The sequence below is a fragment of the Neoarius graeffei genome, chromosome 10 (assembly GCF_027579695.1).
Source record: "Neoarius graeffei isolate fNeoGra1 chromosome 10, fNeoGra1.pri, whole genome shotgun sequence".
In the NCBI taxonomy this organism is placed as follows: domain Eukaryota; kingdom Metazoa; phylum Chordata; class Actinopteri; order Siluriformes; family Ariidae; genus Neoarius; species Neoarius graeffei.
The window spans coordinates 18,324,074-18,350,436 of record NC_083578.1 but is presented as its reverse complement, the minus strand read 5'-3'; the positions used below and the strand labels follow the sequence as shown (position 1 = coordinate 18,350,436).

The following is a 26,363-nucleotide window of genomic DNA, read 5'->3' as shown; positions in this document are numbered from 1 at the left end:
AAATTCAGGTCAAAAAAGACAGTAGAAAAGGTAAAAATGGCTATTATAGAAATGGATTGCTTCGCATCGCCAGTCAAACTCTTATGGTTGTCAAGGAATGTCAAGTTAGCTTGCCCACCACGGGCTTGTTGCTATAGGGAAAATTGACACGTGACCAATTCCTGCAAATGGCCTATTGCAATTATGGCCCTTTTCCACTACCCTTTTTCAGCTCGCTTCAGCTCACTTCAGCCTGACACGGCTCACGTTTCAACTACCTCAGAACAGCACGACTCCGCTCGCTTCAGCCCTACTCAGCACCCAAAACTCGCACGGTTTTGGAGTAGGGCTGAAGCGAGCCAAACCAAGCCGAGTGGGGCTAGGGGCGTGAGGAGACACTCCCCTGTGCACTGATTGGTGAGGAGGAGTGTCCTCACATGCCCACACACGCCCCGCGAGCACGCTGGGATCTGTAAACACCGTAAACCCGGAAGAAGAAGAATTACGAGAATTTCTGAAGCCTTATGCGCCTCGCCTCATCTATACGCTCTTGCCAGTATCTGTTGGCGTTGTCGGTGTCAACAAGCCACAGCACCAAGACCAGCAACACTAACGACTCCATGTTTATTGTTTACTATCCGGGTCGTGAGACTACCGCTTAAAAGGTCACTGATGTCACTGTTTGTGCCACCTAACGACATCACGTGACGTCCACCCACTTTCGCTAACTCCACCCAATGTGTCCACCCACTTCCAGCCAGCACGGTTCAGCGCGGTTGTAGTCGAAATGCAACTCCAACAGCCCCACTCAGCTCGACTCAGCCCAACTCAGCACGGCACGGCTCAGCCCCACTCAGCCGCGTTGGTAGTGGAAAAGCGGCATTAGTTGCCAATACAAGTCACGATATAAGGTTACTAAAACGGAAAACGTCATTGAATAACACGTTAATTAAGAAATAAAGCAAGTTTAAAAATGACTTCAGTTCTCCTTTGGTACCTGGAACCCACCTTGAGAACCATCACTTTAAGTAGATACCTGGTGGGACAAAATCATTTGCGTAATGCTCATGTGCTGACTGTCTGAATCGCCTTCTCATTAAGGCAGATGAAGTCGGAAGTTTCTTTAAAACTGAATGAAAATCAAGTGTCGTGGAAAGTTCAGCACGGGTTTATTCAAAAACCTTTCGATTCTTCTGATTTAACACACAGCGAGGTCGGACGACCTCTTGAGTTTTCATTAACTTGTGATTTTTGGTGTTGCAAACAGTGGACGGAGTCGGTAGGATTGTTTTTGTCTGCTTTCCTTTCCTAGAGGAAGCGCTCTCTATTCAGTGAGAGTTCCTTAACTGCCGAGAAATCGCACGCAGGAAAAGGAACAGACCTAAAAGTAAATTCTGCATCTCCTCTCACGTAGAAATAAGGTCTGCAGACACAACTAGTATGCGTATGGTGTTTTCGGAGGACATTTTAAAAGCAATCACGTGTCATGGACACTTATGGTTCAGTGGGACGTTGAAATTTGATGGGTTTATTTCCCCCCATGCATAAAGATATATGAGTGATTCCACGCTTATGGGTACTGAAATGGGGACATGAACTTATTTTTAAAAATTCACCTAAAACCATTTCTTTTTTTTTTACCATCAGGTCACAAAACATGTAATCTTTAATGAATGATGTGTTAAAAGATAACTTTAATTTTCTGAGATGTAATAAAAACATATTTATATGCCAAAGTCAGAACGTAACAGAAGTGTTGTGGACATATATATTCTCAATTTTAACAATGTAGAATTACTTTTTGAAACATAGGAAGGTGATGTTTTAGCAAATATAATTAATAAACATGTGTAGTAGAATAAACATACACATTCTTTCAATAAGATTAACATGGTATATAGCTAGATTGTAATTAATTTGTAACAGACGCGGGATGGACAATCGTAACAGAAGTAATGTAACAGACATCATTTTGGAACTCATAGGCTTGACTTTGGCATATAAATATGTTTTTATTACATCTCAGAAAATTAAAGTTATCTTTTAACATATTCATTAAAGATTACATGTTTTGTGACCTGATGGTAAAAAAAGAAATGGTTTTAGGTGAATAAGTTCATGTCCCCATTTCAGTACCCATAAGCGTGGAATCACTCATATATTTTTTTTAATCATGACCAGACAATCTGACTGCACTTCTCCCAGCATGCCACAGTGCCAGACGCCCATGACCTTGTGACTTCTAGCCAGTAAATGTATAACAAGCTAGTCCTACGGTATGCGAACACTTACCGAGGCTCAGTCATAGAGTAAATCTTGTACCATTATCATATTAATATTTATCACATGCTGAAAAGTAACAGCGCTCAGCAGTGGTGTTGTTTTTGCACAGAGCTTTGTACCAGACTATTGTTGCACGTCTAGTGTCGTGTTGTGAAATTTTGGCCTGGTCAGGTGGCTGCCGAGAGGAAATATTTCCCGAGGGTGCGGATGGGAAGAAAACCTTGGGAGCATCCTGTCGCACAGTGAGAGGAGGGAGGCCATCTTCCTTTAAGCCACAAAACGCAGTGTCGGCGAAATTCTTCACCGCTCTATACCGCAGCACATCGCTATACTTTTCATCTGTTTATCTTCCTTAACTTTTCGCTCAAGCTTATCTCAGGTAAACACGAGCCTCTCGTATCAGTACACTGATAGCAGCAGTGGGAAACGGATATTCTCGCACTCTGGTTGGCAGAAATCTTGATTTCGCAATTCTTCAGCATGTTTCTTTCTAGCCACATCCTGCCAAGACAAGTTAACGTGCAACGAAGCTCTTTAACGGATCCATTGCATTTGATCTCAAAATCCATCTTCCTCTTGTATAATTTATATGTTAGCGTTCGGCATTATGTGCAGTTGGAGGGTATTTAGGCTCGGTTCGTGCATGTTTAATGCTCGCATCATGGCATATCAGTTCACAGTTTGGCCAGGTGTGTGAATTATGCTTGCACAGCTTTACACTTTGTGGCTTTTATCTGATTCCAGCAGTGAATTAAATAAAGCTGGGTGACTTAATGAGGGCAAAGATACCATTGACACCCTTCGTTTAAGCCAGTAGAAACAGGAAATGGGCATGTCAACGTTATCATGTGTAACCTCAGTGAACCTGTGTATTGGGTAAAGAATCAGAATCTAATTGTAGCTTCTTTTTTTTTTTTTCTTCCCCGAAGCGTCATACAAAGCATTTGCCTTTCTGAATCCACACAAACTGCGTTATTGGTGCGAAAAATGCTGTTATGCTTTGCATGTCGTGCAGATTGATTTCTAAATGAACTCTATGCAAGTTCATCACCCAATTGCACTTTTATATGCTGTGGAACTAAAAAGAAATGCACTTATTAGACCAATTTTAGATTTTGAAATATGATCATAATGTTTGGCCAGAATTTACATCATGTATGTGCTTCCGTGTGGTGGTTTTTGTGTCTGCCTTACAAGAAAACAAATTTTGAATTATATGACTCCCCATCCATTATCTGTAGCTGCTTATCCTGTGCAGGGTCGCAGGCAAGCTGGAGCCTATCCCAGCTGACTACGGGCGAAAGGCGGGGTACACCCTGGACAAGTCGCCAGGTCATCACAGGGCTGACACATAGACACAGACTTGGGTACACTCACACTCACATTCACACCTACGGTCAATTTAGAGTCACCAGTTAACCTAACCTGCATGTCTTTGGACTGTGGAGGAAACCGGAGCACCCGGAGGAAACCCACGCGGACACGGGGAGAACATGCAAACTCCGCACAGAAAGGCCCCCATCGGCCGCTGGGCTCGAACCCAAAACCTTCTTGCTGTGAGGCGACAGCGCTAACCACTACACCACCGTGCCGCCCAATTATATGACTGGAAGCGAAATAAAAAAAAACCTAATACTGTACCTCATAGCCAATTATTCATGTGAGACAAAGCATTTAACACCTTGTTTCTGTACTAACAGCCTTCTCTAGGGCTAATCCCGAACGATTTATTCCCTGTTACAATAACAACCATCGTTGCAGCCTTAATTCTGATAGCAAGGTCTTTTTCAACCAAGATGCAGTGAAAGATGCAGCTGGGCGGCACGGTGGTGTAGTGGTTAGCGCTGTCGCCTCACAGCAAGAAGGTCCGGGTTCGAGCCCCGTGGCCGGCGAGGGCCTTTCTGTGTGGAGTTTGCATGTTCTCCCCGTGTCCGCGTGGGTTTCCTCCGGGTGCTCCGGTTTCCCCCACAGTCCAAAGACATGCAGGTTAGGTTAACTGGTGACTCTAAATTGACCGTAGGTGTGAATGTGAGTGTGAATGGTTGTCTGTGTCTATGTGTCAGCCCTGTGATGACCTGGCGACTTGTCCAGGGTGTACCCCGCCTTTCGCCCGTAGTCAGCTGGGATAGGCTCCAGCTTGCCTGCGACCCTGTAGAACAGGATAAAGCGGCTACAGATAATGAGATGAGATGAGATACTTATAGTGACATTAATTTTTGTACTAATTTTGTGCAAGAGTGTCACACCTTGGCACGTGCACCAGATAGACTCTCGGGCGCACTCCGGACAGCACGCGCACTGAGCAGACTCTCGAGCATGCTGTAAACGACTCGCACCTGCACAGGATTAAGGCGCAAACAGCGTGCCTAAATAAAGACACACTTATTTTGCCAAGTATTGAGTTGTGTTGCTGACACTTTACCAAGCCTTAGTTGTTTGTTTTCCTGTTTCTTGCCTTTGATTCTGCCGAGTCTACGATAGCCTGTTTGTGCCTCGCTCGACCTATTGCCCGTTTCACCGTTTTACGATTTCGCCGGCCGTTCTGGATTGTTTACCTGTCTTCACTTGTATTAATAAACACACCTTCTGCACTTACATCCGTCTCCCAACCATCTCTGACAGAATACTTCACACTCCCTGACAAAAAGAAGCACATTCACCTGTTCATACATCACGTTCAGGAACAAACTAAAATGCCTGGAGAGAAGCCCTGGGGATTGTCTGCTTTGCTTAGACAGACTTCTCGTGCAGTGGGGGAATAAAAATGCACTGCTATGTGTTCCGTATGTAGAAGAACTATTGAGGAGATGATGGGGACGACCTTGAACTTCAATCGTCATTTGGCAAGACTCTGCCCAGAGAAGGAAGTGACACGCTATGTTCATTGCTCTGTTGATAGCGTGGCTTGCTTTGCCCATGTTTACATTAGACCGTATCAGCGGATCATCAGATTAACGTTTTTAAAACGATTAGTGTGCACACAGCAACACCAATACACGATTTGCGTGCACACAGCAACACCAATACACGGATACGCTCGGCTCCGCAGGCATCCTGCGCTCCAAATCACTCCGCCCTGAACAGCGAGTGCCCTCTGGAGGGTGCGCACTCCGGCCTTGCGCAGCTCACAGAGCACGCGAGTGAAGTGCACAAGCCACGATTCGGGACTGAGCCGCTGTGTGTGTGATCCCAGCACATATCACTTACCACTTGCAAGTGGAAGGATGGCAAGCCTAAAGACCATCATAACGACACAATGGGCAGTATTTGCATCAGTATTTGCAGTATTTTCATACTTTTATACTCTTTAATGAAAGGTGATACAAGGCGGAAGTCTGCGCCGTTTTTCAGCAGTCGCGTCACATGACCAACGCCAGCGAATCAGGAAGGTGGATGTCACAGTGACGTTGTCCAATGAGACGCCAGCTAGAGCTCAGCACAGCGTATCCGCGTATTCTGAATGTTTACACAGCACCGGAGCTGACACGATCTGGATTGAATACGTGGACGCTGGCGGATTCCCGTTTCCCGGCGTTTCCAGGCGTTTTAATGTAAACGGACAGTGCATCCGCGAAGAAAACGAGACAGATATGGTCTAATGTAAACGTAGCCTGAATGATGAACTAGCTAGTGTTAACCCTCTCTCATGTTATTTGCCCTGTTGATAGTGGGCGGGGCTTGCTGAGCGATGAACAAGCTTTTTATCTGTAGCCTGTTAACTAAAATGGGGCAGTCGAGCAGTAACGTTAGTCCAACACAGTAGCAGAGACGCTTTCACATAAAGGCAGCAACAGCCAGCGTCAAATGGTGCAGTTGGAGTCTTGTTCTCGGATGAATACTGGACTCGACTCGAAATTTTCTTAAATGACTCGGACTTGAGGTTTAGTGACTCGACTACAACACTGGTTCTTGGTCACATGAAGTGATGGAAAGCACTAGAAGAGTTGTAGCATAATTATGAATGTGCTAATAACAAATTTCACAGTAACTTTTTGCTCATTTTGTTTGGGTTATAAATCGGCCATCAACAAAGGTTTTGTTTTTATACGAATCGTACATCCGGTTATTCAGCAACAGCAAAAGCTATTTAAAATGGAAGCATTTGCGATTATTTACTATTAAATCTAGACCTTCAAATGTCTCATCTCATCTCATTATCTCTAGCCACTTTATCCTGTTCTACAGGGTCGCAGGCAAGCTGGAGCCTATCCCAGCTGACTACGGGCGAAAGGCGGGGTACACCCTGGACAAGTCGCCAGGTCATCACAGGGCTGACACATAGACACAGACAACCATTCACACTCACATTCACACCTACGCTCAATTTAGGTGGTGTTTACATTAGACCGTATCCGTATCGTTTTCGTTGCGGATGCTAGAGCTGTGCAATATATCGTATTTTTATCGCGATATCGATATTGGTGTCAAACGATATCAAAATTCATAATATCGATATGAAACGATTTTTTGTCATTTGTCGAAAGGGACGTGCACAATATTTCTACAATGGCAATAAAACAACAATAACCTTGACGTGACAGTAAGGTAAAACGAACCCTTCTGTCCCCTAAGGCACACCGTAGCCTTGCATACGTCATCCATTCTACTCCCGCGATATCTCCGCAACAGTAAAAAATCAATGATTCTGTTTTCATACGTGTCGGGTGATTTGATATATTGATTTGTTAATATGTTGTTTGATTTGCTTGCTAATAGTTATAATAATACAATTAACATATTTACGTCATATTTTTGGATGTGGGACTGGGTAATGTAAAAATGGCATCTACGGAAGAAAACAAGCACAACAATATTAGCACATATCCAGCTTGCTAGCTGTGTTAGATGTGTTAAACCGTGTGGATTTAAGTGGAATAATTGCGAGTCGTCCTGTGGTCAAGGCAGCGTTTTAAGGTAAGGCAATTTGGTTATTAATGTTGCCCGCCACGGCATGTTTACTTGGGTTCATTGATTTTGACTTGTGCATCTGCAGCTAGCATCATGCTTTGAAGTAGGTTCTGCTAAGGACGGGTTTATTGCGCGATGTAGACGGACTCAGATGTAATTACATTGTTTTTAAAATTCCGTGCGCTTAAAACGGTGTCCCCCTGCTAATCATGTAGCCCTAATCATGTGTTGCTTTTACTTTTCGAGTGAAATATCTCTGCAAATGGTATTTCAATGCTGACATGCCAAAAAGATAGCGGAGTCCACATTTGGAAGATGAAGGAAGAGAAGCCTGATGCTTGAAAATAGATCGCTTAATCCACAACGCATATCTGTATTTGAGACATAACCTGCAACTAGTGGGGATGTTTTGGAATGACTGTGCATGGGGTGTTTTTGGCCACAGAACACTAACCCACAGTAGTAGGAGGACTACTGGGTTCGTGGATTTTGTCTGTTGACTGAGCGACGCATGGTGTTTGCCTTGTGCCATTTCACGTAGCATCTAGCCGCAGTGCCACCTACACTTTCAGGGAATGTTTACATGCCGCTGAGCTATTTTCATGTATGTTAATTCTTAAGGACTTGTCTCTATATTGTGCGTGTTCACACACGGACTGGCCATCGGGAGTAGCGGGAGTTTTCCCGGTGGTTCAGTGTGGGCTGGCGGAGAAAAAAACAAAACAGTTGCGCGCTGGCCTTTAATATGATAAGCAATGTTAAGTTTCTTTAAGAAACTGTTAACATTGTTTATTACAGTTGCGCGCTGGCCTTTAATATGATAAGCAATGTTAACAGTTTCAAAGAAACTGTTAACATTGCTTATCATATTAAAGGCCAGCGCGCAACTTTTTTTTTTTTTTCTCCGCCGGCCCACAAACTCCCGCTACTCCCAATGGCCAGTCCGTGTGTGTGCGTGTTTTAATGTTGGTGTCTTAACAACACACAAGCTTACGTTGTAGTGTGTGTGTGTGAGAGAGAGATTTTATCCTTGGCTGGCTACGAGCCAGTGTGGACGTTACGCAGTAATCACTGGTAATAGCAGCGCTGGCTCCAAACTCTGTGATCGGAAATGTTGAGTGAGGAGAACGTGAGCCCTGTGCAGGCTATAGGACCTATGCAAAGTACGCGCTTGCACAGTAAATAGTTTAAGTAAAAGGCGTTTCAGGGTACAACGGGAAGGGTTGACAGGTAGCCTATGAGGCCTGTACTATAAAAATGTGGCCCGGTGCCTCAGGTGTTGATGATCAGGGCTTTAAAAAAAGGTGTATAAATATCGTTTTAAAAATCGCGATATCGATATTTACTGAAAAAATCGTGATATTGATTTTTTCCAATATCGAGCAGCCCTATGCACTGTCCGTGCACATTAAAACGCCGGGGAACGACTCCACAGGCGGAACAATTTGAATCCGCCAGGGCCCACGTATTCAACCCAGTACGTATCTGATCCGGTGCTGTGTAAACATTGAGGAACGAGGATACGCAGTGCTGAGCTCTAGCTGACGTCGTCATTGGACAACGTCACTGTGACATCCACCTTCCTGATTCGCTGGTGTGACATCCACCTTCCTGATTCGTTGGCGTTGGTCATGCCACATTGGTCATGTGACGCGACTGCTGAAAAACGGCGCGGACTTCACTTCCTGCTATTTGTGTGTGTACGCGAATCATTTTAAAAACGTTAATCTGATGATCCGCTGATTCGAAATAATGTAAACAGGGCCTTAGAGTCACCAGTTAACCTAACCTGCATGTCTTTGGACTGTGGGGGAAACCGGAGCACCCGGAGGAAACCCACGCGGACACGGGGAGAACATGCAAACTCCACACAGAAAGGCCCTCGCCGGCCACGGGGCTCGAACCCGGACCTTCTTGCTGTGAGGCGACAGCGCTAACCACTACACCACCGTGCCGCCCCCCCTTCAAATGTATTAAGCAAAAAAAAAAAAGATCCACAAATAAAATATTAAGTATAAAATCAGTTTAAAGTATAAAAAAAAACTTCAGTTACAAATGTAAAACAGTTTAAAAAAACTAACAAATTTACACCCCTCTCTCTCTCTCTCTCTCTCTCTCTCTCTCTGATATCCTTTTTCTACAAAATTAAAATATTCAAATGGTCCTCGATTCCAATGATTCATATTTTTCAACTTCTATATTTGTATTTAAATGGTCACTTTTAATGACACTTAATGGTTTGTCTGTAGTGTTGATGAATGAACAGTTTTGCATGCCGACGGGCCTTAAAATGATCCAAGAAAGACCCTTGAACGGTTAAACACGTACATTCCAGAGCCAGGTTGACTGGTTTGCTCGTGCGTGACTGTGTGTTGGATGTGACCTCAATATTTAAATGTTATAATGGCTGTTAGCTTAGACATAAATTTCTAGCTCATAACTATATGGGCAGGTGTAATTAAAAATAAATGCGTCTCTGTCTCTCTCTCTCGCGCTGTTCCCTTTGAATAAGCCGAAGCAGTTAAACCTTTAGTTAAGAAGAACCTGTTAAGAAGAAAGGAGCTGAAAACAGTCCTCCTCCTGCTCTGCCTCTATCTCTATCTCTCTATCTCTTTCTCTTTCATAAGCGAATAGTTTTGCCCTGGTCTTGGTTCAGCGAAGTGGCAGAGTTCACTGATCCTACTAGCTGTGTTTGTTTTAGCACACGCGTTTCCATAGATCTCTCGCTCCAGGCTTCAAAAGGCTGCCGGCTCACACACGAGCTTTTGTTCCTCCTCCCTCTGTCTTGCACGTTCTGTAGGGAAAAAGAAGTGCTTATCTGAAGAAGTATTACTTCACACTTTGCGATATCAGGTACTTGTTGGTTGGTTTATATGGTGTTTGTATGTTCTCGTATGTTCCCAATTTTTTTTTTTTTGGCTTTTGTCCAAAAATCATATGGCAGCAAGCCAATGCATGAAATCATGCAGATGCACGTCAAGAGCTTCAGTTAATGTTCACTTCAGACATCAGAATGGCGGGGAAAACTATCTGGAAAAAGTCTCCTGGTCTCTTCTAATCTTCAACTGGCCAGTTTTGGTGAACCTGTGTGCAGTGGATCCTCAGATTCTTGTTCTTCTTCTTCTTCTTCTTCTTCTTCTTGGTAATGGAAGTAGAACCCAGTGTGCTTTTCTGTTATTGAAGCCCATCCACCTCGATGTTTTGACATGTTGTGCGTTCTGAGATGCTTTTATGCACAACACGGTTGTAAGGGCCCGGTCCCACAACACCTATAACTATAATTATTTTTTTCACGGTCTGGTTTCCATCAAATCCTGCGCTCTGATTGGCTGGCGAGCGGGTCTGTATCCTACGATACGGACCCCGGTTATGGACCTCTGGCGACTCGCTCGTTCACAACAACAACAAATATAGTAGCATTTTTTGTCAACATTTATCTTTTTTAAAAAATAAGATTTATTTATAAGATTATCAAAAATCTTGTAAATTTTGGCAGCATTTCTCAGGAGAATAGCATTAATTTTCCAGCATGGATAGCGATAACGACAGTCTTCACAGTGAAAGCGAGTTTTACTACCCTGAGGAAGAAGAAATAAAAGAAAACATTTCAGCAGAAAGCTAAAAACCTCTAACTGCTGCCAACGCCAAGCAAAAACATGGCTGAATCCTGAATGACTCAATTTTGTATAAATAGGGGACTACATGGGCGGCAAAATGTAGTTTTTTTCCTGCCATGGAAGTGCACTTGTATACCGAGGAGGAAGCCATTTACATTACAGCCGTGAATGAGGATTCAAAATGACGGCTCGGCTCGGTTTTCCCTTTCGGGTGCTCTCATTTTCTGTTAGAATTTGGTAAAGAAAAAAATAAATATATTATTTACCAGCTTAAGGTCGGTCCGTATGGTGAAATACCGTGACCTCAGCCTTGAATACTGACCTCGGCCCAGAGGGCCTCGCTCAGTACTTTCAAGACCTCGGCCATGGTATTTCACCATACGGACCTCCCAGCTGGTAAATAACATATATGTACGTCTATACCTATTCCTGAATTTAGTTCCAGTCTGGAACAGTCACACCACAACTATAATCCCGACTATATCCTAACCTGCATGTCTTTGGACTGTGGGGGAAACTGGAGCACCCAGAGGAAACCCACGCGGACACGGGGAGAACATGCAAACTCCGCACAGAAAGGCCCTCGCCGGCCACGGGGCTCAAACCTGGACCTTCTTGCTGTGAGGCGACAGTGCTAACCACTACACCACTGTGCCGCCAGTCTTACACGTATTCCTAATAAATAATATAATAGCAGTCTTTTAAATATCTTATTTCTGTGTTATTACCCATGCTGACCCTTACAGAAAAGAAGTTTATTCAAGTGCGCATCTAGTATACTTTCAAACTAAAAATAAGAGAGTATGCTTTCCGTTTACTTTTTATTTACTTCTCAGATATACAACCCCGATTCCAAAAAAGTTGGGACAAAGTACAAATTGTAAATAAAAACGGAATGCAATAATTTACAAATCTCAGAAACTGATATTGTATTCACAATAGAACATTGACAACATATCAAATGTCGAAAGTGAGACATTTTGAAATGTCATGCCAAATATTGGCTCATTTGAAATTTCATGACAGCAACACATCTCAAAAAAGTTGGGACAGGGGCAATAAGAGGCTGGAAAAGTTAAAGGTACAAAAAAGGAACAGCTGGAGGACTAAATTGCAACTCATTAGGTCAATTGGCAATAGGTCATTAACATGACTGGGTATAAAAAGAGCATCTTGGAGTGGCAGCGGCTCTCAGAAGTAAAGATGGGAAGAGGATCACCAATCCCCCTAATTCTGCGCCGACAAATAGTGGAGCAATATCAGAAAGGAGTTCGACAGTGTAAAATTGCAAAGAGTTTGAACATATCATCATCTACAGTGCATAATATCATCAAGAGATTCAGAGAATCTGGAAGAACCTCTGTGCGTAACGGTCAAGGCCGGAAAACCGTACTGGGTGCCCGTGATCTACGGGCCCTTAGACGGCACTGCATCACATACAGGCATGCTTCTGTATTGGAAATCTCAAAATGGGCTCAGGAATATTTCCAGAGAACATTATCTGTGAACACAATTCACCGTGCCATCCGCCGTTGCAAGCTAAAACTCTATAGTTCAAAGAAGAAGCCGTATCTAAACATGATCCAGAAGTGCAGACATCTTCTCTGGGCCAAGGCTCATTTAAAATGGACTGTGGCAAAGTGGAAAACTGTTCTGTGGTCAGACGAATCAAAATTTGAAGTTCTTTATGGAAATCAGGGACGCCGTGTCATTCGGACTAAAGAGGAGAAGGACGACCCAAGTTGTTATCAGCGCTCAGTTCAGAAGCCTGCATCTCTGATGGTATGGGGTTGCATTAGTGCGTGTGGCATGGGCAGCTTACACATCTGGAAAGACACCATCAATGCTGAAAGGTATATCCAGGTTCTAGAGCAACATATGCTCCCATCCAGACGACGTCTCTTTCAGGGAAGACCTTGCATTTTCCAACATGACAATGCCAAACCACATACTGCATCAATTACAGCATCATGGCTGCATAGAAGAAGGGTCCGGGTACTGAACTGGCCAGCCTGCAGTCCAGATCTTTCACCCATAGAAAACATTTGGCGCATCATAAAACGGAAGATATGACAAAAAAGACCTAAGACAGTTGAGCAACTAGAATCCTACATTAGACAAGAATGGGTTAACATTCCTATCCCTAAACTTGAGCAACTTGTCTCCTCAGTCCCCAGACGTTTACAGACTGTTGTAAAGAGAAAAGGGGATGTCTCACAGTGGTAAACATGGCCTTGTCCCAACTTTTTTGAGATGTGTTGCTGTCATGAAATTTAAAATCACCTAATTTTTCTCTTTAAATGATACATTTTCTCAGTTTAAACATTTGATATGTCATCTATGTTCTATTCTGAATAAAATATGGAATTTTGAAACTTCCACATCATTGCATTCCATTTTTATTTACAATTTGTACTTTGTCCCAACTTTTTTGGAATCGGGGTTGTATACTTAATAAAGTTATACATAAGTATACTTGGCTTATACTGAAAAGTATATCGAAAAGTCTAAGTATATTAAGCTTATACTTTTGATCAAGATATACTTAACAAAAGTGTAATCAAGTATTAACATATTTGTGCCTTTTGTTTAAGTGTACTTGCCCTGTAGTTGTGCTTATCCTTTTGATAGTAGCCTATACAATTCTTCTTTTCACACATATTGGCTTCTTTGTGATATACGGCGGCGTGTTTTAAATCCCATCTTTTAAACCTACATGTACCATAAGTTTGTGGTCAGCTCTGGGGTGGAATAGCTTAAGAGTAAACAGTGTTGGAACTTAAACTTCTCTTTAATGTACATCGTGTTATTAACCCACAAAGAGACAGATAAACGTTTCTCTTATTTTATTTGCTAACAAATTTGAAAGCAAAGGTGAGAACATTGTGACAGTAACTAATATCATTATAACCAACTAATGGCATATTTCCAATATGCTATAAAGTATACTTTTATAAACTAAAAAGTGGACTAGAAGTGTGTAACGAGGAAACCAATCGTATTTCCAGTATACTACAAAGTATACTTTAGTAAACTAAAAAATTTGTGGACTAAAAGTGTAAAACAAGTAAACTCATAGTATATTTCCAGTACACTATGAAGTATGCTTTTGTAAACTAAAGTCAAAGTCCCTTCCCAAGCCATGTGGTGCATAGGGTGGCGGCGATCTCCATTTCCGTAGCCCTCGGCCTCTCGCCTATTACATAGCTGGGGTTACAGTGGGGGGCTAGTCCTCTGGTAACCGCGAGAGTTTGACTCCTCACTCGCATCTGTATTGCAACGTGCCTTGCCAGACGGCAGTAGGTACCGTTTTTATGATGGTCTTTGGTACGACCCGACCGTGAGTAGAACTCGCGATCTCCCGATCGAGAGGCGGACACGCTAACCACTAGGCCAACTCGCGGTTTTTGTAAACTAAAGAGTGGACTACAAGTATAGAACTAGTAAACTATTAGTATATAAGTTTACTTGTGGTATGCTTGCAATACAAAATAAAAAATACTAATTGTACACTCAGAGTTTCCTTCTCTTAGACTTAAAGTATGCTTTTATAAACTAAAAGTGGGCCAATTTAGTCCCAAGGAATATTAGATTAGTTTACTTACTAGTTTACTGTAAGTACATTGATATCGGTATACTTGGTACACAAAAGAGGGCGGCCCGGTGGTTAGCACTGTCACCTCACAGCAAGAAGGTTCTGGGTTCGAGCCCAGTGGCCAACAGGGGCCTTTCTGTGTGGAGTTTGCATGTTCTTCCCGTGTCTGCGTTGGTTTCCTCCAAAGACATGCAGGTTAGGCTAATTGGTGGCTCTAAATTGACCGTAGGTGTGAATGGTTGTTTGTCCCTATGTGTCAGCCCTGCGGTGATCTGGCGACTTGTCCAGGGTGTACCCCACCTCTCACTCATAGTCAACTGGGATAGGCTCCAGCTTGCCCGCGACCCTGCACAGGATAAGCAGCTACAGATAACGGATGGATGGTACACAAAAGTATACTTAAGGAAATTAACTTTACTTAAGTATACTTAATAAAATGAACTTGAAGTATACTTCTTTTTGATAAGGGGAATGCCGATGTGCCAAAATGAGGCCGCGTTGTGTACAGTATTATTAACAAATTATATATAAGAGTCTTAAATGTCATATACCTCTACAACTAAATCTTGTTTTATTATATACACATCTTTTCTGTAACCCATCCTGAGACCTGGATTATGTCTTTGGAACGCTTTTGGAACCATCCCAATTTGAAGAAGAAGAAGAAGAAGGTGACATAAATTCCAGTGAGCTACTGTAACGGCACGCTGAAAGGATTCCCTGTACGAGCCAGCAGGCTGAACAATGGGCAGTGCTACAAAAGCCAGCAATGCCTTTGCCTTAAGCTATGCTTCTTACCACTCCTATTTAAATGCAGACCAGCGTTTAGACATTGTTTAGGCATCTGTGATGATGTCCTCGAGCACATACTCTCCTCATCCCTGCCGCTGTGTGTGGTGGAATGTGTGAGCGAGGTGTAGACTGTGTTTTAGCTTTACAAGCTCTGTCTGCATGCTTTGACACAAACACCTGTGTCCTGGCATGTAAAGGATCTGGAACTACTTGTGTGCAGGAGAACTAGTTCTTCGTTTTATGGCTCTATTTTGGCTCGTATTTAAGATTTGTAGGTAGTTAAACTGATACTCGGAACTGTTATTTGTCGAAGCACGCACTTTATTTATGCGCCTTGAAATTACAATACCTGCCGACTTTCCAGTTTCCGTAGATATGAACTTATAAAAAGTTTATTAAATCAGGCTTTTCCGTTAGTTAAAGGTCATTGGAGCAACTCCAACAACCTTTAGGTGTTGCATGCCAAAGCTGTACCACATGGGCACAGCGAGCTGTTTGTGATGATAATTATCCGCATTGCGATCGTAATATGTAATAAAACAAACTATGACAGTTCAAGATGACTCGCCATCAACTTGACCAAAATAACTTTTGGATTAAGCTGAAATGTCACGGCCTTCTGCGAATAAGTCGAAGATTATTCCCAGACTCGGATGCTCTGCCTCCAGGCCGTAGAGCTTAGGAGATATTTTGTACACTTTTCTGGCTACAAGCTTCAGGATCTTAAGGGCTGCATTCTGTTTATCCATGCACATGCATTTCTGTGCACCAGTTTCCAGGAACACGATGACATAATTAGCTTTTCAAATCAAGCCGAGGCTCTGAAAATTGTCCATGGAATCCCATCATTAAATGTTCATAACAGGTTTTGATTGAAACAGTTAATCGTGAGTAAACAAGATCATCGTGGGCTATGGGAAAATTCCTTGTCAGGCTTCTGTAAAAGTAGGCGGATCTTGGCCACATTTACGGACAAAATATCTCAGACTCTCTGGAGAAAGCTGGAAGACTGGCTCGCAAGAACAGATAATGATTATACCTGTTGGAAAAACAGCAGCACTACATTGTCTCAATAAACTATTTAAGCTTAATGATTAATAAATGATTCTCGTGAGCAGATTCAGCGTGCTATGTTTGCATGGTCCCCCCTCCTTATTCATTTTGAATGAGATCAAGGAGACTATAGCCCAGTACAGCCTGAAACTGATGCACTGCTTTGGTCAGTTTTCAAACTTGGGGCCCAAAACAGAAGGGTGTTATTTTGGCACCAAAGGTAAAAGGATGATGGAGTGGAAAACAAAAGAGAGGGCGAGAGGAAGGGTGTGTAGCATCTCTTCTGCAGCCATTTCCTTCCTTTTGACTCAATAAAAAGGTCACATCTATACTTGGTATTAAAGTATGAGTAAATGGATTTTCCCATTTGCTCTGATTTTTTTTCATGTTAAAAATCCATTTCCAACAAGCACACACTGCAGTCGCTTTTTGACGATATCTCTATGTAATGTCAAGTCAAGTCATCTGTATAGCACTTTTAACAATAAACATTGTCGCAAAGCCGCTTTACAGAATTTGAACGACCCAAAATACGAGACAATTTCATCCCCAATGAGCACGCAAGGCAAGGACCCCCCCCCCAGACGACACGAGGAAGAAACCCCGAGAGGAACCAGACCCAAAAGGGAACCCATCCTCACCTGGGCAACAACAGACAACACGACCACAACATCAACAGTCCTAACACAAAGCCAGCCTCGTTGATGGCCAGCCTCGTTGGCCTCGTAATGGCCTACATGAATTGTACAACCTAGTCATGTTTTGCCCTATGGAGTGAGTAGGCATGTAATGACGTGTTGTGCGATGATGCAAATTTATAACTATTCGAATCAATGAAATAAAAAAATGAATCGTTATTATTAGCAGGGGGCATAATAGTTTTTCCTAGCTGTAATAACATTGTTTAGACAGCAGAAGGTGCAAATAATTGGAAGTTATTCCACGAAATCGAGTCGTACATGAGCTGATGGCGCTATAAGCCATGTACGACGAGATTGAGTGGAATAACTGTTTTATTCTATCCACGTTCACTGGATTTTGAGAAACAGAGCATTTTTATTTTTACTTTTCGCAAATTCGATCAATAAAAACTTTATACAAAACATCCGACAAAATAATTTCCGCTTAGAATGTAAACAAACCGACGAAATGACAGTAGCAATTTGTGAAAAATGCGATAATAATAATAATTCTTGAAAAATAAAAATATATTCTTACCATCAAATACTTTTATTCCATTTTTTTGTTGCTTTTTTGTATTTTTGGGGTCTTCTTCTTCTTCAGGGATTTTTGGTGGTTAGCAAACCAACTTAAAGGTGCATTTCCGCCACCGACTGGGCTGGAGTGTGGACCAGGAGATATTTGGGGGGGGGGGACTATATTCTTTTAGCTATATATTTTCTTTTAAATACTTGATAACAGTTTTGGGGTTTTGTTTTCGAGTAGAGTTTTTATTTCATCCTCGGTTAGTTCAGCAACATGCCGCCATTTTGTTTTTCTCTACTCGCAGTATGTGAGCTGATAGCCTAGTAGTAGAGTAGCCAATCAGAGCACACGATTGCTCATATCCAGTGAATGTGGGTAGAATAATGTACAATAGCGGGAATACACTTGACTTTACCATAGGTGGAAGTAACGGAGCTCTAATGCTGATAAAACACAAACGGATCTAAAATGGTAGAGAGCTGTTGTGTGGCTGACCGTACAAATAAATTTAACAAGAAATCCGAGCTTTCTCTTTACAGACTACTGAAAGCTAAAGAAAAGAGAAGAAAATGGAGGCAGTACAAATGTTTAGAAAAGTTTATTAAGGCTTATTTGTGATTTAACTTTTCATTTTTAATAAAAGGAATATTTTGGTTAATAAGCTATTATATTTTACTCCAACCTTCATAAGCGTGCGTAAATAATTGCTGGTTATTAAGAAAATGAAAGAGGGTTTTTTTTAAGAAAAAGAATATTTAAAGGTAGACTGCCTTTCAGATTTTTCAAGTTCAAGTCATAAAAAGAATTTTCCCGACACCCAATTATTTTTGTTTAGTGGACTGAAAGCTACTGAATTCAAATCACAGACTTCCAATTTTATTAGGTTTTTAAAAAATAGAACTACCTGTATTAATGAATTTAGAGCCATGTGGCCTTAAATTCTCTGCTATTTTTTCCTGCTTCACCATGACCCAATTCAAGATACTACATCATGCATCACATGGTGGGCTTTCCCTGTTCGCGCAAGGCATTGTGGGATACAAATTTGAAACAGGAGAGAAAAATGGAGGACACGAACGTGCGAATGAAACGTGAAAGACCGACTACAGTAACGGAAAGCGAGAAGAAACGACCGTTTAGCGACAGAACGATGGAACTGTCAGTGCACGGTCAAAGGTAAACCTGCGCATGCACACACGGACTTCGTCTGTCTGCTTGACTGCAGAAAGCGAGCGATTTCATGCACATTATTTGCTCGGGAATCCCCTCAAATTAAATAACTTCCCAGCCACAGAATGGCCTGATAGTTTGTGAGATATTACAGAAATATCACAATGACCAAATTTCAGAGGGAACTAAATTTCGCCGATTTTATGAAATCGAAAGGCCGTCTCGCTTTAAGTTGATAAAGAACGGGAAAATAAATTGGCTTCGGTTTTTTTTTGGTAATAAAATTTTCTTCATTTAATTTTTTTCAAAAACATCATGGGAAAATCATGAACTGGGTGAATCGGTACATACCTACTAGTGAGCGTATAAAGTGAATATATGTGGTTCAGCCTAACCAAACACAACTAGGATAGATGCCTTTTTTGCCTTTTTTTTAACTCCTGACTGTACAATATGCACCCAGATAGAATATGGATGCCTTCATGTGTCACTCAGCAATTGATCCTGATCGCACTTGTGAAGACTGCGAAAAGCAGCATATTATTGTTCTGTGTAAATTCAGCCCATGTGCTGCACATTCTTGCTTTTTATCTGTCAGGAGCCAAAGGGGATCCATCAGCACAAGTATTGATTCTTGCAGTGATTTATTTATAATGGAGCTTCTTTCGTTCTTTCACGCAGGAGGAAGATCCTGACCGAGGGCAGCCCTGCATGCGATGTGGAGAGCAGTGTCCTGGTTTACGCATGCACGGCTGGAGGTAAGAGAACCTCTCCTCCTTGAGTGGATGATGTACTGTTAAACGTTCCTCATGCACTTGTATTTAATAATGCGTGAGAGTTTTTGAAGGACATGGATAGGTGAACGCTCAGCGCAAAATCACGAGCATGGACAGAGCAGTATGTTTGTTTTAGCTGCGTATTAGATGGCGATTTTGCTACGGAGAAAGGAACAAGTTCTGTAGGCTGTGGGAGAGCAAGTTTTAGCAGTCGGAGTGCTGACTCTTAGTTTTTTAACGATGGCCTTTTATAGCCAGATGCACATCTGGTTTTGTTAAAGCTAGTCTATAAACACTGAAATGGGTAGAGAACAGATGAGAAGTTTCCCCCTGACACACCACCGCACACCATTGTGCCCTGAGTGAACCTACTAGATCTGATCAGCGGGAGTCGATAAGCCATGCCGTCGGAGTAGACGGACACACACTCACTCGCACTCCATACAGCCAATACACATTCCCAGTTCAGTACTGGGATCTCTTTAGTTATTAGATTGTCCTTAATACACTCTAGGGGCAAAAAAACCAATAAGGCTTCTTAAGGATTCTTTGGACGTTAATGATTCTGGATTTCTGTGCAGAAGTAAGAAAGAAAATGTTGGGCAACAGATGAAATATTGCACACCTACTGCATACATGCATGCATGAGTCACTCCTTTACCTGTGTGTGTATTAGTCAGCCATTAATATACAGTTATAACCATTATATATCACCAACCAAGAGATACTGTCAAGAGCCAATTCAACAGCTGTGGAGACAATGCTGAGAATAAATCGTCGAAGGTGGTTAGGCCATGTATCAAGGGTGGAAGAGGACCGCATCCCAAAACAACTTTTGTTTAGAGAACTAAAGAATGGCACCAGGGAGCGTGGACGGCCAAAAAAAAAGATGGAAAGATTGTGCGAAAGTCGATCTGAAGCTATTTGCCATCAGCAGTACAACCTGGTATGAAGACGCACAAAACCAAGACAAGTGGCGCCAGAACCTGCAACGGGGTCGAGCCAGCTGTGAGGCTGGACTCGCAACCCGTGCCGCACGCTGCCGCCAGAAGCATCATGACAGGGTTCCCCGTGATCACAGGTGACAGGGATTGGAGTGAAGTGAGTGTGGAATATACAGTATGGACCCTTTTCACGTGACGTCACGACAAACGCGGCCGCCATTTTGGACATGTACTACCAGTAGTTTACCACAGCCAACATTGAGGAACGGCAGCAAAGAAAGTGTTTATTTTCAGCAAGACTTCCATCATGCCACTATATTGTTGTGCACCTGGATGTAGTAACCATCAACAAACAAGGCAAGGGTTATCATTTTATCGGATCCTGGTAGATGCTGACCGACGGAGAAGATGGATAGAGGCATACCAACGCTTGTGTAGTGACCACTTTGTTGGAGGTAAGACGAATAAAATTAGCCATAAAAGGCATTACATTGCTGTTAACATTCCATTCTAGTTTACTGTAATTATGATCTGGCAGCTATTTACACCGGATCCAGTGTAAATAGCTGCCGGAGCCAACGTCCGAGGTTCCGGAGCGCGCTCCGGCAAGCTCGGACGTTGGCTCCGGCAGCTATTTACACTGGATCCGGTGTAAATAGCTGCCAGATCATAATTACAGTAAACTAGTAAATACAGTTTTCTGCATCTCGCTCCTTTTTCTTTTATGTTTGTCGTCTTCCTCGCATTCAAACCGATTTGAGCCGAAGTCCACTACATGTCCAAAATGGCGGTCGCATTTACGAAGGTCACGTGACTGAAAAGGGTCTATAATTCGAATACAGCACTCGCATCATAAGCAGAATAGCTGCTCAACAGATTCTACCTGTACTTGTTATTTGTTCAAAGAAAGCATGCAAGTGTAATTTATTAAATAAAACTGAAACTATTTTTTGAAAAGACCACACCTCAATCAGTCCAGAGGATGTAGGTTAACCCTAGGTACATGCTAGCGAGTGAAAATTGGCTCGTCACTTGTAGCTTGTCTCTTGTAGGCGTGTAGTGGCCACACTAATCATTGTGAAAACTGTCTGTTTAATTTTTTTATTACGTGCTCGACTTCATACTAGTTTCATAAGCAGATTAGCAAAACTATGTACCTATACCAGGTACATACACTCATCAACTTCCTTCCAAGCTTTGTTTCTTTGTGACGTCTCTGTATTTTAACAAGTTATTCCACAAAATTGAGTTGGATATGCGCTGATAGCCAAGTCATATACAACGAGCTTGAATGGAATAACTGTTTTATTCGATCCACATTCACTGGATTTTGAGAAACAGAGCATTTTTATTTTTATTTTTTGCAAATTCAATAAATAAAAACTTTATACAAAACGTCCGACAAAATCATTTCCGCTTAGAATGTAAACAAACCGGCGAAACGGCAGGAGCAATTTGTGAAAAATGCTATAATAATAATTCTTGCCAAATAAAAAAAGATACGTTCTTATCATCAAATACTTTTAGTCCATATTTGGGTGCGTTTTTTGTGTATTTTGGGGGGTTTTGTTTTTGAGTAGACCTTTTATTTCGTCCTCAGTTGGTTCAGCAAAATGCGCCGCCATTTTGTTCTTGTTTTGATGGTTGGCAAACCAACTTAAAGGTGCATTACTGCCACCGACTACCAGCGAGTAGCATAGTGGTTAGTGTGTCCGCCTCTCGATTGGGAGATCGCGAGTTCTACTCATGGTCAGGTCATACCAAAGACCATCATAAAAATGGTGCCTACTGCCATCTGGTAAGGCACGCTACAATACAGATGCGAGTGGGGAGTCAAACTCTTGCAATTACCAGAGGACTAGCCCCCCATTGTCACCCTAGCTATGTATTAGGTGAGAGGCTGAGGGCTACGGAAATGGAGATCGGCGCCGCCCTACAGTATGTGCCACATGGCGTGGGAAGGATTTTGACTGCCATTGACTGGGCTGGAGTGTGGAACAGGAGATATTTTTTGGGGGGGACTATCCATCCATCCATTATCTGTAGCCGCTTATCCTGTTCTACAGGGTCGCAGGCAAGCTGGAGCCTATCCCAGCTGACTATGGGCGAAAGGCGAGGTACACCCTGGACAAGTCGTGAGGTCATCACAGGGCTGACACATAGACACAGACAACCATTCACACTCACATTCACACCTACGGTCAATTTAGAGTCACCAGTTAACCTAACCTGCATGTCTTTGGACTGTGGGGGAAACCGGAGCACCCGGAGGAAACCCACGCGGACACGGGGAGAACATGCAAACTCCACACAGAAAGGCCCTCGCCGGCCACGGGGCTCGAACCCAGGACCTTCTTGCTGTGAGGCGACAGTGCTAACCACTACACCACCGTGCTGACGGGGGGGAACTATATTTTTTTTATTTAGCTATTTCTGTTTGTTTTAAATACTTTATCAGTTACTTGATAAATACTTGGTATCAACGTGTTAATACGTAATATATCTAACTTTATGCGTGCCACCATTTTGCTTTTCTCTACTCACGGTTTATGAGCTGATAGCGTAGTAGCAGAGTAGCCAATCAGAGGTGTGCGATTGCTCATATCCAGTGAATGTGGATAGAATAAAGCAGTTATTCCACTCAATCTCATCGTACATGGCTTATAGCTGACTTGGCATTACAAGCCAGATGGACTGGTTTGAGTATTTCAGAAGCTGCTGATCTCCTGGGGTTTTCACACACAACAGTATGTAGAGTTTACATAGAATGGTGTGAAAAACAAAAAACATTGAGTGAGTGAGTGACAGTTCTGTGGGTGGAAACGAACGTCTTGTTGATAAGAGAGGTCAAATGGCCAGATTGGTTCGAGCTGCCAGGAAGGACATAGTAACTCGTATAATCACTCTTTACAACCGTGGTGAGCAGAAAAGCTCCTCAGCATGCAACAGCAGAAAACCACATTGGGTTCCACTCCTGCAGCCAAGAACAGGAAGCTAAGAATCAAGAACAAGTTCCTATTAAAGTGGCCGGTGAGTGTATTATTATGTGGTAAACAAAATTGTTAGAAAAAAGTTTCATATTTGAGATTCTTCAAAGTGACCAGCGGTTACAACCCCGATTCCAAAAAAGTTGGGACAAAGTACAAATTGTAAATAAAAACGGAATGCAATGATGTGGAAGTTTCAAAATTCCATATTTTATTCAGAATAGAACATAGATGACATATCAAATGTTTAAACTGAGAAAATGTATCATTTAAAGAGAAAAATTAGGTGATTTTAAATTTCATGACAACAACACATCTCAAAAAAGTTGGGACAAGGCCATGTTTACCACTGTGAGACATCCCCTTTTCTCTTTACAACAGTCTGTAAACGTCTGGGGGCTGAGGAGACAAGCTGCTCAAGTTTAGGGATAGGAATGTTAACCCATTCTTGTCTAATGTAGGATTCTAGTTGCTCAACTGTCTTAGGTCTTTTTTGTCGTATCTTCCGTTTTATGATGCGCCAAATGTTTTCTATGGGTGAAAGATCTGGACTGCAGGCTGGCCAGTTCAGTACCCGGACCCTTCTTCTACGCAGCCATGATGCTGTAATTGATGCAGTATGTGGTTTGGCACTGTCATGTTGGAAAATGCAAGGTCTCCCCTGAAAGAGACGTCGTCTGGATGGGAGCATATGTTGCTCTAGAACCTGGATATACCTTTCAGCATTGATGGTGTCTTTCCAGATGTGTAAGCTGCCCATGCCACACGCATTAATGCAACCCCATACCATCAGAGATGCAGGCTTCTGAACTGAGCGCTGATAACAACTCGGGTCGTCCTTCTCCTCTTTAGTCCGAATGACACGGCGTCCCTGATTTCCATAAAGAACTTCAAATTTTGATTCGTCTGACCACAGAACAGTTTTCCACTTTGCCACAGTCCATTTTAAATGAGCCTTGGCCCAGAGAAGACGTCTGCACTTCTGGATCGTGTTTAGATACGGCTTCTTCTTTGAACTATAGAGTTTTAGCTGGCAACGGCGGATGGCACGGTGAATTGTGTTCACAGATAATGTTCTCTGGAAATATTCCTGAGCCCATTTTGTGATTTCCAATACAGAAGCATGCCTGTATGTGATGCAGTGCCGTCTAAGGGCCTGAAAATCACGGGCACCCAGTATGGTTTTCCGGCCTTGACCCTTACGCCTTTTCCATAGCTAGGGTTACAGTGGGGGGCTAGTCCTCTGGTAATCGCAAGAGTTTGACTCCCCACTCGCATCTGTATTGCAGCGTGCCTTGCCAGACGGCAGTTGGTACCGTTTTTATGATGGTCTTTGGTACGACCCCACCGTGAGTTGAACTCGCAATCTCCCGACAACACCAACTGTAGTAATCCATATTACGTCGAGAACCGCTCAACTAAGTAAAGAGAACCGACATCCGTCATTACTTTAAGACATGAAGTGTCTTAAAACCATTGAATTACAGTAGAAGTTGTGTCCAAACTTTTGACTGATATTATACATAGTTTATTATATATTCATGTATTTACAATATAGAGTGCGTACATGCAGTGTTTTGCAAACATACACAAGCTGTCTTTTTTTTTTGCGTCCAAACCAAGTACCAAAGCCTTTTCTACTGATAGTAAAACATCTTCATGAGACATGTTCAATCACTTCGTCACCTCAGCTGAGCTTGTGTTATTATTTGTGATATCAGGTTGCGTTATTCAGATACAGAAAACTAGGAATGAGTATTCTGCACTGATTCGGCTACAGTTAAAGGTCAGTGCAATCTTCACTCTTTCGATTTCTTTCAAACCTCCATGCAAAATTTAGTCCGACTTCCTGTTTAGAGTTGAGAACGTGGAAATACTGCAAACACGCTTGCACAGTGGCATGATGGATGTGTTGGATGTGTAAACATGGATATATCGGCGAAGTAGCCTGGCAGACAATGGAGAAAGTGCTGCTGGACGCATGTGGAATTCGGGAGTGTAAGGAGAGCGGAGTGTGTTTTTGTGTGTGTACTTGTGTGTTTGTGATTACTGAATTAGTGTTGCTAAAAGCCGCCAAGTCCCCCCTTTTCTCTCTCCAAAGTCATACATCAGTGTCTGCTTTAATCAGATCTCTGCTTAATCAGTGTGCGATCTCGCTTTAAACTGACACCATAGTGAAAGCGTACAAATGTTCAGTCTCAGCAGGACAGCATTGATAAACATTACACAGACTCACACGAGAGCAGAATACTACGTACTTTTAAATGGACATTCTCTCATTCAGTGATCTGTCAGCATTCAGTAGGATTGTATCAAGATTTAGTCAAGGCATTTTTTTAGTATCATTTCCTCGCAGTCAGGTTGGATAAGACGTCGCTTAAATCCTCAATCCTTGACTTGCAAGTGACGTCAAAGCAAAATACAAACCCGGATGTCGGCCATGTTGGTGGATACACAAATGCGGGGTCAAGCGACGTTCCATACAAAACATAGTCACGCGTGCACGACTCTTTGTTTTTCCACTGCTTTAAGCGTTCTTTTAGCTCTGCCATATCTTTGTGCTGTATATAGTTGTGGTCACAATAGTACTCGTGACCGTGGCACGTTCCGATTTTTTTGAATTCCATCCGTGATTCGGAAAGAGGGCGAGGAAACTGAGGCTTAGTATGGAGAGGAGACGAGCAGGGCTGATCTAACAGAGGCGAAAACCAAAACAGCTCGTGTTTGCAGTAATCATTTTATCTCAGGTGAGATTCTCCAAGGAAATGTTTCAACGAATCAGAGAGATCACAGGCAAAAGGTCGTCGCGCCCCTCGACGTGTATAAAGTCCTCGTCTGGCGAAGTCTTGTACGAACCAGAAGATGTCGCAAAACGTTGGTCGGAATACCTCAATCAATTGTTCGACGATGTTCGATCCGAGGAGGTAGTTACGCCACTCACCGACCTGTCCAGTTCGCCAATCACCAAAGACGAAGTCCGCTGGGCCCTTAGGAAGATGAAGGCAAATAAAGCTGCTGGCCCGGACGAGGTAGTCACCGAAATGCTGAGAGCT

The 26,363-nt window shown here is 42.6% G+C and overlaps 1 protein-coding gene across 1 annotated transcript in view; it reads left to right on the top strand.

The window, feature by feature from the left end:
- prickle3 (prickle homolog 3) overlaps positions 1-26,363 on the top strand; it is a 100,496-nt gene that overhangs the window by 14,505 nt on the left and 59,628 nt on the right. Inside the window, exon 2 of the mRNA XM_060931425.1 lies at positions 19,285-19,361. Within this exon, the coding sequence (XP_060787408.1) occupies positions 19,285-19,361 (77 nt within the window). The remainder of the gene's footprint in view (positions 1-19,284; positions 19,362-26,363) is intronic.